The 15,219-nt window shown below is 37.4% G+C and overlaps 1 protein-coding gene across 1 annotated transcript in view; it reads right to left on the bottom strand.

Annotated features, from left to right (window-relative positions):
• Positions 1-15,219, bottom strand: part of PLD5 (phospholipase D family member 5) — a 181,731-nt gene that overhangs the window by 56,803 nt on the left and 109,709 nt on the right. Inside the window, exon 4 of the mRNA XM_086460945.1 lies at positions 6,920-7,034. Within this exon, the coding sequence (XP_086317071.1) occupies positions 6,920-7,034 (115 nt within the window). The remainder of the gene's footprint in view (positions 1-6,919; positions 7,035-15,219) is intronic.

Below are 15,219 nucleotides of genomic sequence, written 5' to 3'. Positions count from 1 at the left end.
CTTTTTAGTCTTTGCAGTGTTTTTAGATTGATTCTCAACATTACCTTCACATGAAAAGGAATTAAAGGCTTGCTTAGAATCATAAAAAAGCCCAGGTTAGAAGAATCATAGAACAGGTTGGAAGGGACCTCAAAGAAGGGTACTCAGAAAATTATCTGGCACAATCTTTTGTGGGAAAGGGAGGCTTAATGAGGTTATCTAGCACCCTGTCTAGTCACATCTTAAAAACCTTCAGTGGTAGGGACTCTACCCTGTTCCTGGGGAGTTGTTCCAGTTAATGATTGTTCTGGTTGTAAAAAATCTTGTTCTTTCTTGTGTTGAGATGAACGTACCTAAACACATATGTTTATGTTCTCCTTCCAAATCATTATGAAACTATTAAAACCATCTTTGAAACCAATCTAGATCTTCCCCATGCACCAGAGCCAAATACTCATAAGGCTACTCCTCACAGGGTCTTGGCTACTTTCTTCTTAAAATTGCCAGTGAAAGCTCTTCCATAATCTGCTTACAGTCCACCGTCTCCATATTTGGAACACCTTCTCTGATACTGAAACCAAATATTCTGGGCTGAATGTAAATCAATGTCATCATGGTTTACCCTACCAATGGCTTTCAAAAAAACCTGTCGCCTACACCCCAAACATCTTTTAGGCCCAGAGAAACTTATCAGGAAATGCCCTCTTTTACTTCTATATCTTTATCTTTGCCAGAGAAAATGGCAGTTTCTCCCAAATGGTGAACTCCACATTCCTAGGGTTTGCAGTACACAAAGGCTCTAGGTTAAACAAAGTGCTTCAGTCACATCCAGGAGAAACTGGACTGATGTTGCCAGGTGATCTCCATCTTTTCTATGACATAACACAACTTTTTCAGTTCTTCTGTAATATATTAAAAATATGACATCTTCCCATTCCCCCAGAGCTAGACAGGGAAAGGGAACATGACTGTGGCCAAAGGTAAGAAGAACTCATGTCCCACAGGCATCACAGCTCTAAAACTACACAGCACCTTAAGTGTGCCAACAGAAGCAAACAGACTATAGGACTTAACACATTTCATCTAATATATAAATCATATTCACTATTGCTGTCCATCATGCAGCATTTTCATTAAAACAGAAGTACAGGAAAACCCAAAACCTGTAGAAGTTCCTAGGCATTACACGAACTCCGAGCTTTCTGGTTTTTGAACCTTTCAAAACCAGGTCCCAGCGTTTCTACCTCCCTTGACAACCCCAGCTATGTGTTTTCTGTGTCTCTGTTGTACCCAACATTTATGCCTGTGAGATCATATGCTGAGTAATGCAGAAATCTAATGCAAATTACAACTAAGGCAGCCAAAAAAAAAAGCAGACTGTAGCCAAATCAGCCCCCTGAACTGTCTTACCACATGATCACTGGTGCAAGGAAGGCAGCAGTGACAACATATGGTGGGGAGGGTAAAGAGGAGGCTGGGATCATGCAGCTGCCCAGATATAAACTGATTTAATTTGTCATGGAATGGTATCTGATGTTTGCAATCTAAAGCAAACAAATAAAAGCATAAAAGCTTCTAGAGCTCCACTTTCTACTCATTTCTTTGTCTCCTTGCAATAACAGAACTTTTTAGTTTCTCTGTTCTGGTTGTACCTGGTTAAGAGTGAGTGTAATCCTGGGCAAATGTGCACAAATGGCTCACTGAGTAACAGCCACGCACGTGACCTAGTGATTAGATCCTGCCCTAGCACAATGACCTTATATTGTCCTCCAGTTTCATTGCTAACATTCAATAGCCATTAATTGAGTTAGTTGATTTTTTTTTTTTTGTAAAGACAGACTCCTCTTTTCACATCTGCCTCAGCTAGCACTGACAAAACAAAAAACATTCCGTGTAAATATATGAAAAATGATTCATGAAAAGGGAGTATTGGGGAAAAAAGAAAATAGAAAAGGAATGTAGCAATGCAAACTGAAGAAAGGAAAGCCATTAGCACGTCTTAAAAAACATTAACACTGTCAGCTAAAATAAGATTGTAATTAGTAAGGGATTTAGATTCTGTACACGTAAGAAACGATACAACAACCTGCTCATTGGAGACAATACTATTCAAATGTTACTCAGGAACAAAGACTGATAGATAATTACGTGCAAGGAGTGGGAGGGTTACAAGAAATGTTTCAATCTAGTAGACTGAACCACAGCTGAAAAAAGGCTAAAACAATAACCTTGAAAACAAGCATTAATAAGCCTCTGTCACAACACAAGGAGGATAAAGCACAACATGTTTGTTTACACAGTGAGCAAAATTTTGCCTACAGGCAGACCTACCTTTCACAACAGTCATACACCTATATACATACGTGAAAGTAAAATATAGCTTTAACATTAACTATAGAGAAGCAAGACGTCACAACCTAGGACTGCATATTATAAAAAGTCTTGTAAAAATAAGATGTTTTATAGCCTGATTCGTAATAATTTTTGACAACATGAGCTAGGAGAACTTACATGTGGTTGATTTTTTTTTTTTAATTACTAATATACATTTTTAAAAAATACAACGACAGAATACAAATGATCAGATCTGGCTTCTGGTGCTTGTGCTGCCATTAATAATCACTAGTTGTCCCTGAGAGACAGAAACAGCAAGCAGCCTCACCTAACAGTGATGTTGTAAAAAGAAATTCATTAATACTGTGTGGAGCACTTGGATACCACAGTGAGAAGCAGCACAGCAAAGCCTGTGAGGAAATTAATCATTCTGCATTCAGTGCAGGATCTGGCAGACGTGCAATAAAGAAAGCCTGGAGACATACATTAAATATGAAGAGATTCTAGCCATTACCAGCAGAAATAATATCCCCTGAATGAGCATCATCTGCCTTAGGCATTAAACGTTTGACGTATTCTCATTCAATACAAGGGAGAAACTTCTGATTAATGTGGTAAGATTATAGCAAGTATCATCCAGGTATTCAATGCAAATATATAGAATTTGGTAATCTAATTGAAGTCTATCTTAAATATAAGTTCTGAGACTAGTATTTCCTCATTTCCGCATGCTTAATTTTGCAAGTAAATAACAATCCCACAGTGCAGCAATTATTAGCAACTGTACATTATCTCAACACTCAGAGGCTCCTGTAACCACAGCTCTAGGCGTGTTGTGTATTAGCACAGTAGATCAATCTATGTTTCATGCTGCAGCTGCTAGACTACTTCTGTAATCAAGCTACCCTGTTTGACAGCTAGCTCAAGAGAGTCAGGATAGCAAAGGCATGACAAAAAATAATTAAAAAAAAGGCTTAACAGTGGCAACAAACCTGTAGGTTTACAGCTAGCTCAGATGACTGTACTAACATTGCAACTGTAAATTACTAATGTTATTTTACTCTACATCAGTTCAGTTCTGCTCTGCCATCCAGGTAAGTTATGCTTTATCTTACCCCATCAGCTCAAATCTGAAGACAGATTTCAACTTTCTCCTCTGTTAATCAGTAGGGACGGCTGCTGTAGGGAGGACTCTAGGATGCACCCCTGGGTTGGAAAAGGTCTATCAAAGCTGTTTTCTACAGTACTTCAGAAATGGGGAGAAGCAGCAAGGGGGCTCCATGCACGCCTGTCTAGAAAAATGAAAGATGTGCTAGAATAATCTGGCTGGCAGAAATAGTCTTAATATCCGTGCTGAGATGCAGCAGTGCTGTAACATATCGTGGTTGCTAGTACAAAAAAAACTCCATTGCGTGAGACAATATGGATGACCAAATCTAGTTCTTCAAGCAACCATGTATAAACCCATGTCACTGTGTTGAGTGAAGCTGCAGTATGAGGCAGATAGCCATGGCCTGAGGAACTGTAGCATCCTTGAAGGTTCCCAGGTGGTATATCAACAGGTACATCTTTGGGCTGGTGCCCAAATTATCTCTCATTCTGACCCAAGGAACCAGCCCACAGAGCACTGGGGGAGGGGGGGGGCGCACAGCTTAGGCGTTCCAATCACCTAATCTGCTGAAAAGAAAGGCAAGGCTCTTCCACCTTCTCTATGCAATAGCAACTGTCTTTCACATTTAGTAGGACAGCCCACTACCTGGAGACAAGTCTGACTCTTGCATACAACCTGCCTTGGAAAGAAGAGGCTAGCCTGTGCTTACCTAGCAAGATGGAGGCAGGCTCGGGAAGACATGAAACTCCCGGAGCCCCACAGGCTATGTGTGTGCTTTCTCTCCATGCTGCTGCCCATGGCTCGGGCTCCAAGCGTATTTGCTGCTGAGGAACAATCAGCTCAGTTTATTAGCTGGTGAGCCCCAGAGTAGTGCTTGGACCTCTTCTGCCTAATTCAGACAGACACCACAAGTAGGAGTTTGGGTCTGTTCAGCCAAATGTATTCTGGGTCTTCATCTTGAGAAACTTCAACGCTTGGCTGAGCTATTGATACATTTACTGCTTTCTTTCCCACAAGAGGAGCACTTCTATTAAAAAAGGTGCATGGCATACTTTCCAAGACAAATCTGACCAGTTGCAGGGGAAAAAAAATTATTTATTTTCACGAATATACCTGTCCAAATGATGATGCAAAGTTCCCTTTCAAGGATCAATTCTGCCTGATTTCTGAGGATGCAGGTGGCCAGTGCCTCATGAGCAAAGAGATTAATAATTTTAATAGCCAGATCTTTCATAGCAATAGGATAGCATAGCAAAGCTTAATGACATGTTTGTCCTCAGCTAAGTCAATGGTAGTAGGTAATAGCAATTTTCTTCTTCAGCAGATATGAAAAATGCTACTATAGATATGTTTTCCATTTACTGTGTTATTAATACTATTCAACTAATGGAAATTGGGGTAGTCTTTTTTTTTTTTTTTTTTTTTTTTTTTTTTTAAGTAGCCTATCAGTTAGCTTCTGTTTGACACAAGCAGGACATACCATGAATCTGCTGTTCATAAAAGGTCTGCTCATTTCAACATAAAATTAAAGAACTAAATCTGATTGAATGTTAAAACTAATAAAGATTAAAACCAAATAAAGATTTACCTAGCTTTCCTGGAGATAAAAACCAAACAAACCTAAATGGGGGCTAAAGACTTGCAAGAGAGTTGGCAATCACCACATCATAATAAAGACATTCTAACAAATTGTAGAAATAAGCAATCGAAAACATGGAATGGAAAAAAAAAATATTCATAGTAAGAAAATCAAGAAGTTCTAATATTGGTTTGTGAAAAATACCAACAGTACATAATGATAACTAGTTACAGGGTTCTAAGGCTATGACAGCAAAACTCACAAGTATTACTACACAAAAGCAACTTTTTCTGATTCTTTGTAGCTCAGAGCACTCAAATATATTGATCGCTTCATTTGAATACTCTAAAATCTCCTGTCTTAGTAATATGAACAAGGCATAAGGGAAACTAAAGCTAGTAAATTTGTAGAAGCCTATGCTCTATTTCATTGTTCAAAAAGCTCACAGGTCTAATTAATTCCCCCATAAACTGAAGGAAGTGTTAATGACAAACATCACTCCCATTTCTAGCTAAATTTTCTGTTCATCTTTTTTTGAAAGAGGGTAGGTTTGATATTAAGTATTCTCAATAAATGATAGCTAAAAATATCTAATGCCAGGTACATCAATACAAATGTACAGTCCCTATCTCTCATCTCCTCTGACTCATGGGAACTTGGGACATCAAAATCACAGGGAAAAGAAACCGTTTTTTCAAACTGTTTCACTGACATTGATATTAAAATACCTATTTCATTTTCAACACATCAGAAAAAGATACTTCCTTACTTCACAGATGTCTGACAAACAGATGTATCCTCACAGGTTATCACACAATCAGTATCACTTTTGGTTATATAACAGAAATCATCAAGGCCCTGGAATAGGCCATGTCATGAAATGACACGTCTCTGTAGTTATTACATTTAAATAACGTGTCAATCTTGATCAAAAGATTATCTCTTTAAGGGACCAGGACATCCATCAGTAATGTTCTTTTACTTGCCCAGTGAGTAGATTACAAGGAATTTAAACAAACAAAGACTGTTTTTTTGTTGGAAAAGCGTGTTCCTTATTCTTTACTGTAAACGGACATAGTTTATGCCAAGGTGCCAATTCACATAGCAACTGGTTTTCTTAACTTTTTAGAATTCCCTTAGTGACTGATATAGTAATCTGTGTCAAATATGATCACCATCAAAATATATAGGTTCTTTTTTGATGATTGAAAAATGTATCCTACCCTTAAAATTATACTTTTATCAGACTATATAGATAATTAACATATTATTATTCAGGAGAAGTGTGTATAAGATTACTAAAACTCCTAAGAGACTCTAATTTCTTTCAAGCATTTCTTAAGTTCTCTTTCCTATTCTTCCACACAGTTTTACATAAAACAAATTTAGCCATGTAGTTCCAGTGTGTAATCCCTCATTGGATAGGGATTTTAAGCCTTAAAACAATGATTAGGAAAACGGTCACCTAAGAAATACACGTAGCACAGAAAACCTTGTCAGCTGGCAAAATCTTGACTGGTGATCTATTTTCTAGTACTCCAGAATCACCAGTACCATAGACATGTTGTATCATTAATTTATTTTATTATTGCTTGAAAGATGAAACTATCTTGTCTCATAAGGAATGACAGCAGCCTCTCAGGTTATATTGTTTACCATTAGAATGGCTTTAGTGAGTTTAAACATTTATCTAATCACTACACCACCTTTTTATCCACTTCCAAACTGAAAACATCAACTACAGTAACAGAGTTTCAAATTTTTTATAACTATGAACCAGAGAAAGCTAAAGGATTATAGGGTAACAGTGCTAAACCAATAGCGTGCATTTTACATAGCATCTGAGTCTGCATTTTAAGTAAAAGGAACATGACATAGTATTCAATGGCATAACAACATGAAGACCTTGGTCTTACCCTTTGTTTTCAAGTCGTTTAATACCTTTGATTCCATGGGCAGTATATCGCTCACTAGTTTTATCTCAATATTTCGGGATGCCAGTTCAAGCAATTTTTCAAAGAGACGCTGACCCTATGAAGAACATTAAAGGAAAGCAGAAGTTGACATAGAATTGTTCAAATAGCGTACCAACAAATTAAAGAAGCATGTTAAAACAAAAACATTGTACAACAGCTGAGTAAGTATGTTCCTAGATACAGTTCAATCTACTTTAAAGGTTAGCAACTCCAGCAATTTTTTCCTGGAGAAATACGGTTTTGAAGGCCAAGCTTGCTTCTTCCTTTTCCCAGATTGTGCAATAATATTGATGACAGGCAACATGCAGAGAATGAAGTGTCGGAGGTTTTTATTCTGAATAAACATATTTTTACACTAACTTTCATCTAAATAATTACATTCTGTTAAACAAGGATAAAAAGCGCAAGGAAAAGAGTCTATTACACTTCTTCTGTATCGAATGATTTTTTTTTTTTTAAGTGGTTCTAACCATAATACAATACATTTTCAAGTAGTCACGTGCTCTTCTTTAGATGAGCTCTACTAGAAAGGAAAACAATGATCTACATGTAGTTCATATGCTTTTCCTTTTTACGCTCCTATAACTTTAGTATTTAAACCCTATTTCTAACACAGAACAAAAAGAATCTCGTACTGAGCTAGAAACATTTTAAAACAGAAATCAAGACATTTGTTTCACATGAAATTGCCACATTTTTCCATATCCAAGAAAGAAAGAAAGAAAAAGTAGGCCTTTTGATGGCATAGTAAATATTTAATATTTAGAGTCAATATTTTAACTTTAAAAAAATGCTTAGTTAGAAGCATCTAACTACACAATGTCAAGAATAAAATACCCAGCGTATCACTACTGTGCTGTGTTACCACAACCACAGTTAGAGTCCATTACCTTGCTGCCATTCTAGCTTACTACAGCAGACACCAGTTACGGTTAGCAGTCAAATACACAAAAACTTTGGGTTTACGCAGCTGACAAAGCACATGCCCTACCTACAAGGTTCACTTTAGGTTCAGTATAATGCTGGCCCCAAGGTAAACCTAAACCAAAAAGCAACAGCAATATCAACTTTCAAACAAACAGGTAGAAGATAAAGTTTTCCATAGAACCATGTTATATAATTCTCTGTACAAACTGTTACTCTAAAAATCTTAAAAGGATCTTTCTGTTCAACTAAAATGGCCAAAGCAAATGCAGTCTGGGATGATGCAATCTGACGTAGCATGGACTAACAAACCCTCAGACAGAAGACCTCCTCCCACATCGAGCCCAGAAGCAGCAGACAGTGGAAAGCCACCCTTTGCCCTGTAAATGCCTGCACAGATTGACACCTTGAACCTTGCTGGGCCTTAAGCATTATGCAGTGACTGAAAGTAGCTCTTCACCTGTCTACTGTACAGACCTATTTTTTAATGTTCACTTGTTTTGAATATATGTGGCAAAATAAGAATACCCAATCTCCTAAAACTAGCCTTCTCAAAATTACAGAGCAGCCAGAGGCTGCAATGGAAACACAGAACTACTGTTTATGTTTTACTTTTGTAATATATACCTGCTTCCTCACTCAAATCCACAGCATAGCTCCCTGATCATCCCAGGGCTCACAGGAACTTAGTAGTCAACAAGATACTGCTATAACAAAAGCATTAGACAACAACTAACAACAGGAAAGCAAAAACATGCTTTGCATGAAGTTCCAAACGCTTCTTACACTCAGATTCAGCATTTCTTGAAATGACTAGGTGGTCCCATATGTAAGAATTACACCCATAATTTAACTCACACACCCAAAAACCCTTACTGTGTTGCTATGCAAGTCAAGGAGCAGCTTTCCTTCACATTCCTCATGAAGCTGAAAGGATCCTCAGTTCTAACATCAGTGACTGGGTTGGGTTTTTTTAAGAAAAAGAGGAGCAGATGCTACCAGAGGTAAGAATTAATGAAACAATAGCGTGGAGGGGATGGAAGCTGCGTACAGGGTTATGCAGCAGCTCTATCATGATCCTGGGGGAGCAGCAGGGCACTGACCAGTATTCCTGGGTGCCCAGCTCCCTCCAAGAGGGTCTTCTCCTGCAATTGCTGCAGACCAGCACTGCTAGACTCTAACTGAATCTGGGAACAGCAATCACTGTGCTGTTGTTTGCTGAGTTCCCAGCCCATGCCTTGCCCCGTCCCCCAGCTCCCCCAGCACGACAAGCTCCTGACATGCCAGAGTTTGGGCAGCCTTTGGACCCACTTCTCTCAGGCCCACCAACTGCAGGCACCAGTACTTTTATCTTTGCAAAAAGTGAGCAGGGAAAATTAAGGACTAAAAGGCTTGCATGACAAATTGATTAAATATATATATATACATGTGTGTGTGCGTGTAGAAACAGCTACTCTGAAAAGTTCTATGTGCTGATTTAATTTACTAGGTAGGAAGACAGAGACATACAGTCTTTGTTTGGGTTATCTGTAAAAACTGATTTTATCTGGAAGCAAGTAGAAAGTTCTAGCATACAAAAATAAACATGGAAAAGTATTCATAAATTTGATGGAGAGCGATTTGCATTATCAATACAAATTAATGCATTAACCTTTCTGCTAAATAAATGTTTAGAAAGTTAACATATAATGCTGACAAGACTATTTGTTTCAGGGGATGGTTCTTCACATTTTTTCCCCATGGTAATTATTTTTGGACATTATTGCCACTTCTACCTGCACAAGATTTTATTTACATATGATTTACAAAAGTTTTGGTAAATAAGCCTTGACTTTCGGTATTCATTTTAGTTTGGACAAAAAGAGAACATGGCAGTGCTTCCTGAGTTCTACCTGATCTTAGTATGCCCTGATGTGACCAACACAACATCCCTGATGGATGACCTGGCTGTCTCTTCCAGGCTACGCTGCCAGCTCAACAGCCCATCCTATGGGTGAACAGATCATTTGGGGTGCAGCCCTGTGGTCCAATGAAGACATCCTCTCTGAAAATACATCTCTCTTCCCATCAGGGACACCACAAGCTATGCATTTATAATACCCCTTTTTATCTAATTATGTTAATAAATGGTAAAACCTCAAATTGATAAAACACTTAAAGCATCTCTAAGTAGTGTTGGTTAAGACTAGGAGTGCACTCACCACAAATTTGTGTGTTTATACAGGTACAAAAAAACACCACTCACTGCCAGAACTGGAAAGAATTCCCTCTGTCTCATCTCTTGCTGCATCATCCATCAGCAAGCATTCATATGCTCACCAAGGCTTAGTCTAGACACTCTAAATTCACAACTTGCTTTTAAAAATCCGTATGTACTATAAAAGAGTAGGTTACTAGAAAGTCTTCCTTCATTGTTGAAGAACCTGGCCTTCTTATCCATTAATATTAATTTGAAACTCAGTTTCTATACTTTGTGACATATTTACTTGCAATTTTACTGTTTCGTTCTACGAAAAGGAAAAAGACAGGACAGAAGGTCTGAAGAGTTTTGTCACTGCTGTCAGCACATTTGAAATGCTTCTGTTGAATGCAAACCCTCATGCTGTCATTCAGACCACATTCTCTTTGCGAGACAATAGCAGGCTGCTGCGCAACTATGTGACAGTGATAAGAATCACTTCTATATACAGCTTGTGAGGACTGAGAAATAGTAGCAGCCAAGTGCTATGAAACTGCAGTATGCTACCTTATACTACATTTGCATTTTAACAAACAATACCACCAGAAATCTGCCTATCCTGATAAAATATTCTCCTACACTTCTCACTGAACTGTTTCAAAAAACCTACTGAAAGTGACAAATTATGACGTAAAAAGTATTCATCACATGAACATATTGACATTCTCATGGTACCTTTAAACTATGATACATCTGAAACATCCATCCCAACTGTACCTGCCACAGACACCTGGTGAATTTTAAAAAAAAGAAATTATCATTACCAAAAGGCCCTGAAATTGCCCTCAAAGCCATTTCTTAGCAGTCACTAGGTAGACCGATTCTAGCCTGCCTGATTTCCTTTGCCTGCTATTGTCTTTATCAGCATGCATTCCTCACTAAAAATAAAATAGGGGAGATATGAATGTGAAAAGGATGTATTTATTGAAGAACTTAAAAAATGAATTCTTGTGCTCTTCAGTAACTTAGATTCCTACAGTTTAGACAATGCTTAGCTTTTTCTTTCCACAGAAATAAAACTGCTTACTTCCAGAATTTTCTTCTGAATTTATTCTATCTAATTCTACTATTATTTTTAAGAGTCGTCCTATAATCAAGCCTCTGTGTGTATCTATAAAACATCACTAAAAATAGCATGCTGGCAGAAACCAATAAAGCAAATAAATCAAGAAATCCTAACTTTAACTTCTGCTATTTAGTACAAAATGGAGAAACTCATATGCTCTCCTCAAATTCTTCTTGCAAAACACCTCATGGAAATGGAGGGAATGTGCTTTCATTTTAAAAACTCTCCTTTTTTAATTTCTTTCCTATGCCTCAGAGTCTGTACCAGCTGCATCGGGAAAATGCCATCACCAGAAGAGAAGAGATGTTTGAGTAAAGATACGCTTACAGAAAAGAAAATACACTGTGATCTCTATAACTAATTATAAGCTATTTCTGCTGGTAGCTCTTAGGTTTGGAGGAGTGCTCTTCTTTGTACTTGTTTACATTTTTTAATAATCATCAAGGACAGGTACTTAAGCTCTGGCACTAACACCTGTTCTACCAAACAAATCACTTAAGAACCTTGGGCAATACATGTCTGGGCAATACAGGACTCATCATCAGAGATTTTATACAAAGCTGGACAGCTGGTTTACATAAGACATATTATCAGATGGAGTGTGAGACTGCTCCCATTGAGCCATTTGGGACCTGCACAATAGGTAGGTAAACAGAGCTGAAGTCAGAACCACCTATTTTTTATATGATCATTGTAAAAATCAGGCACAGATCTACCTTTTAATCATCTTATGGTTGTCCAAATAGCCATCCGGGGAGAACTGTGCCATACTTATGGCAACACCAGTAAGCCATGATGGCACTAATTCTTATTTGTGAAACACAAACAAAATTTGTGAGGAAGGACTCGCTGGAACTATAGAAGGTCACTCTAAATTAAAGTTTCTAAACATGAGATGAGCCAGAGGAAACGAATTGTGAAAATCATGAAATTGGCATCATCTTATGTTCACATTTCTCTTCACTTCACATGAATTAAAAGCTATCCTCAAAAATTGTGTTTTCATTGTCCTCTGATATCACTAAACATCAGATTGCCACAGGAGGGGTCACACGTTCACACTCCACAAAAATCTCAAAGCCTCTATACGACAACTACTCTGCTATCTTGAAAACGCACAGATGACAACACAAAGTTATGAAAACATAGTTTTCTTCTAATGAGAAAAGCAGGTGTAGAAAGCCTACTCAGTATTTGCCAAACAAATATTTGTTTACTTGACCGCTTAAGCTGTAGAAGCACACAAAACACTGCAGCATCATGTGTTTGCATTTGGAGATTCCAATTTAGCAAGACTCATCAACTCAGATGGCTGAGCACAGCAGTTGTGATCTGGACAGCTCAGTCAGAAATGATTGTTTATTTAGATTTATAACAACAAAACATGGACAGGCAATTGTCAAGGACACTAGGTAATACACCCACCAAAAAAAGAAAAAGAAGAAAAATAGAGCAGGAAGTTCTGTAATTTTATATATGCACACATATACATACATATATGTATGCCCAACACACATCTGCACAAAATGGACAATACGTATATTGGGCATATATATATACACGTATGTGTGTATATACAATTGCAGAATTTCCTGCTGTATTTTATTTCAACACATATTTGACATACACGTGTATATATATATATATATGCATGCATGTGTGCATGTAACTACACAAACACATATAGATAGAATGTAGCTAAACCTTGTAACTAATTTAGAAAAAGCAATCTAGCCTACTCAGCTTTTCTCCTTCAAAAATCCACATCTGTTGAAGTGCTCTTGTAGAGAACCTTGCTTTGCAATATGCCTTGAATAATCATAAGATGGAAATCACTAGTTATAGAGCAGAATGTTATAAAGTCTACTGCTCACCTAGTAGAGTATTCTTCACAGTTGGACTCAATTTTAAAGGTCTTTTCCAACCTAAATGATCCTATGTGGGTCCATAGGGAAAACAGTTATGTCCTTAGTTTCTAATAAAACGAGGATGATTCAAGGAATGACTAGAACTTACTCACTAAGCACCATACTACCTGGAAGTTTTGCTTCTCACTCCTTTACCTTTCATAGTACTTCTGCTATTTTGAGGCAAATTTCCCTGAACTCAGACTTGAGGACATTCGACTTACACTTCTGAAAATTACTAGATTACAATTCTTGAAGCTCCTCTGAAATTTCACTTTCATTTTACAAGTGGAGAAAGCAGATATAACAAGACAAGTTTTCTTCCTTCCCTTTCACATGCTAAGCTTTGTGTATGTTCTCTGGGGCAGTGATTTGCTAAGAAACGCTGCCTCTTGGCAATTTCTCTAGCAATTAGACTGGCCAATAACAGTATAGTGTTTTAGCATGAATGGACAAGCTTGACAGAAAGATCTATCAGCTGTTCAGCCCACACTGCTGTACGAATGAGGAAATGACTGGAATATTAATTGCCTTTAAACAGAAGTAATTACTCATTTTTGTAAGACTACTAGCAGGAAGAAATAAATAACTAGAATAGAATATTATGAAAAACGTTTAATTTTTCTGTCTTTAACAGTGCATTTAAGGATGAAAGAGCAAATCCACTTCTTGTATGTCTCTTCTTTCTTTCCCTGCTCTGACATTTCGCAGTATCTTACAGTTTTTGCTTTGCATAGAATGTGGAACAGTGAATGGATTTGACGCTTAACTACTGAAATCCCAATTTCCAGTTTGCTATTTTTGTTCTCTGTTTGGGATTTGTTAGGCTCTGATGGTTTTGAAGCAAGTGACATGTTGAGGTTTTTTTCAGACAAAACATTTTTAAGAAGATTCATGAACATAACAATTCATGCGCATCCTAAAAACATGTAAGGCACTATCTCTTTGAATTCATCTGCTTGAATGACAGTACATGGGTCTGAAGTTTCATAGGCAACAAAATTAAATAAAGCTTAGCTACATAATTACCTTGTGAAAAATCTCAGTATTTTGATTCTCAAAAAATTTATTAAAAATTATATTCCAATATTTATAAGCATTCTAAAAGGAAAGGTTTGCACTATATTTTCCATTTGTTTGCTCACCTGAGATTTTCAGTCTTAAATGGACATGCATCAGATTTATTCCGAAGAAAAGTTAATATATGCTGTTCAACTAGGCTATAGTCTCTTTCAAAAGAAGTAGAATCCAGTTCATGACTTGAAAACACAGGCTATTTGCAGTACTATCTTTAGTTGCTCAGAATACCAGTCTTTGTTTATCATCTACCAAACGGCATTTTTTTACTGCACAGCATCAACAGAACTAGGAAGGAAAGTGAAGAGTTTATGACATAGTATAATAGAGCTGATTCCTAACAGTTACCCAGCTGTCATTTTAACCCCATTTCACGTCAGCTGAGCGACTTCTTTCAGCAGAGGATCCATTTAGTGGAAAAGAGGAGATACTCTCAGCCTATCCATTCTTTGATATTTTAGTTTCACAAGTGATACTATGTGGAAACCTGCCCTTGCCATATTTCTAAGAGGATTACTCTCAAAAGTAAAGTGTTTGTAGGCACAGCATCATTGTAATGCATATCTGTCTCATTCACTATGATTTCTGATTTTTCCTATTGCTTTTAATTGCAGTAGTCTTGAACACTGCTCCCTCCCAAGATTAATTTTGAAAAGGTATAAGAAATCATCTGATACTACATTGTTCTTTATAAGTGTAGGTCTATCCATCTGTTTGGCTGCAGAATTAATCCACGTGTTTGCTCTTTTACTTCATCAGTTCTACCAAACAGAAATAAGTGTATAGATTTAGGGATAACCCCAAATTATGGATGTGTTAATATAGGTACAATTTTGCAGGTTTCTTAAGATTACACAATGACACCCTTTCCTAAGATGGAAGTGATATGAATAGGTGTTGGACGTGTTATCTAGTCCAAACATGCCACCACTCTCGGGAAAACTATTTTATTGGCAGGAAAATCCCCATAAGGAAAGAGTTTTTTAGACTACCCAAACAAATAGGTCTGCTACAGGAAAGAGCTGTA

The sequence above is a fragment of the Leptosomus discolor genome, chromosome 2, assembly GCF_034619465.1.
Source record: "Leptosomus discolor isolate bLepDis1 chromosome 2, bLepDis1.hap2, whole genome shotgun sequence".
Taxonomy (NCBI): domain Eukaryota; kingdom Metazoa; phylum Chordata; class Aves; order Leptosomiformes; family Leptosomidae; genus Leptosomus; species Leptosomus discolor.
The sequence above is the reverse complement of the archived record's forward strand: the minus strand, read 5'-3'. Positions and strand labels throughout refer to the sequence as shown.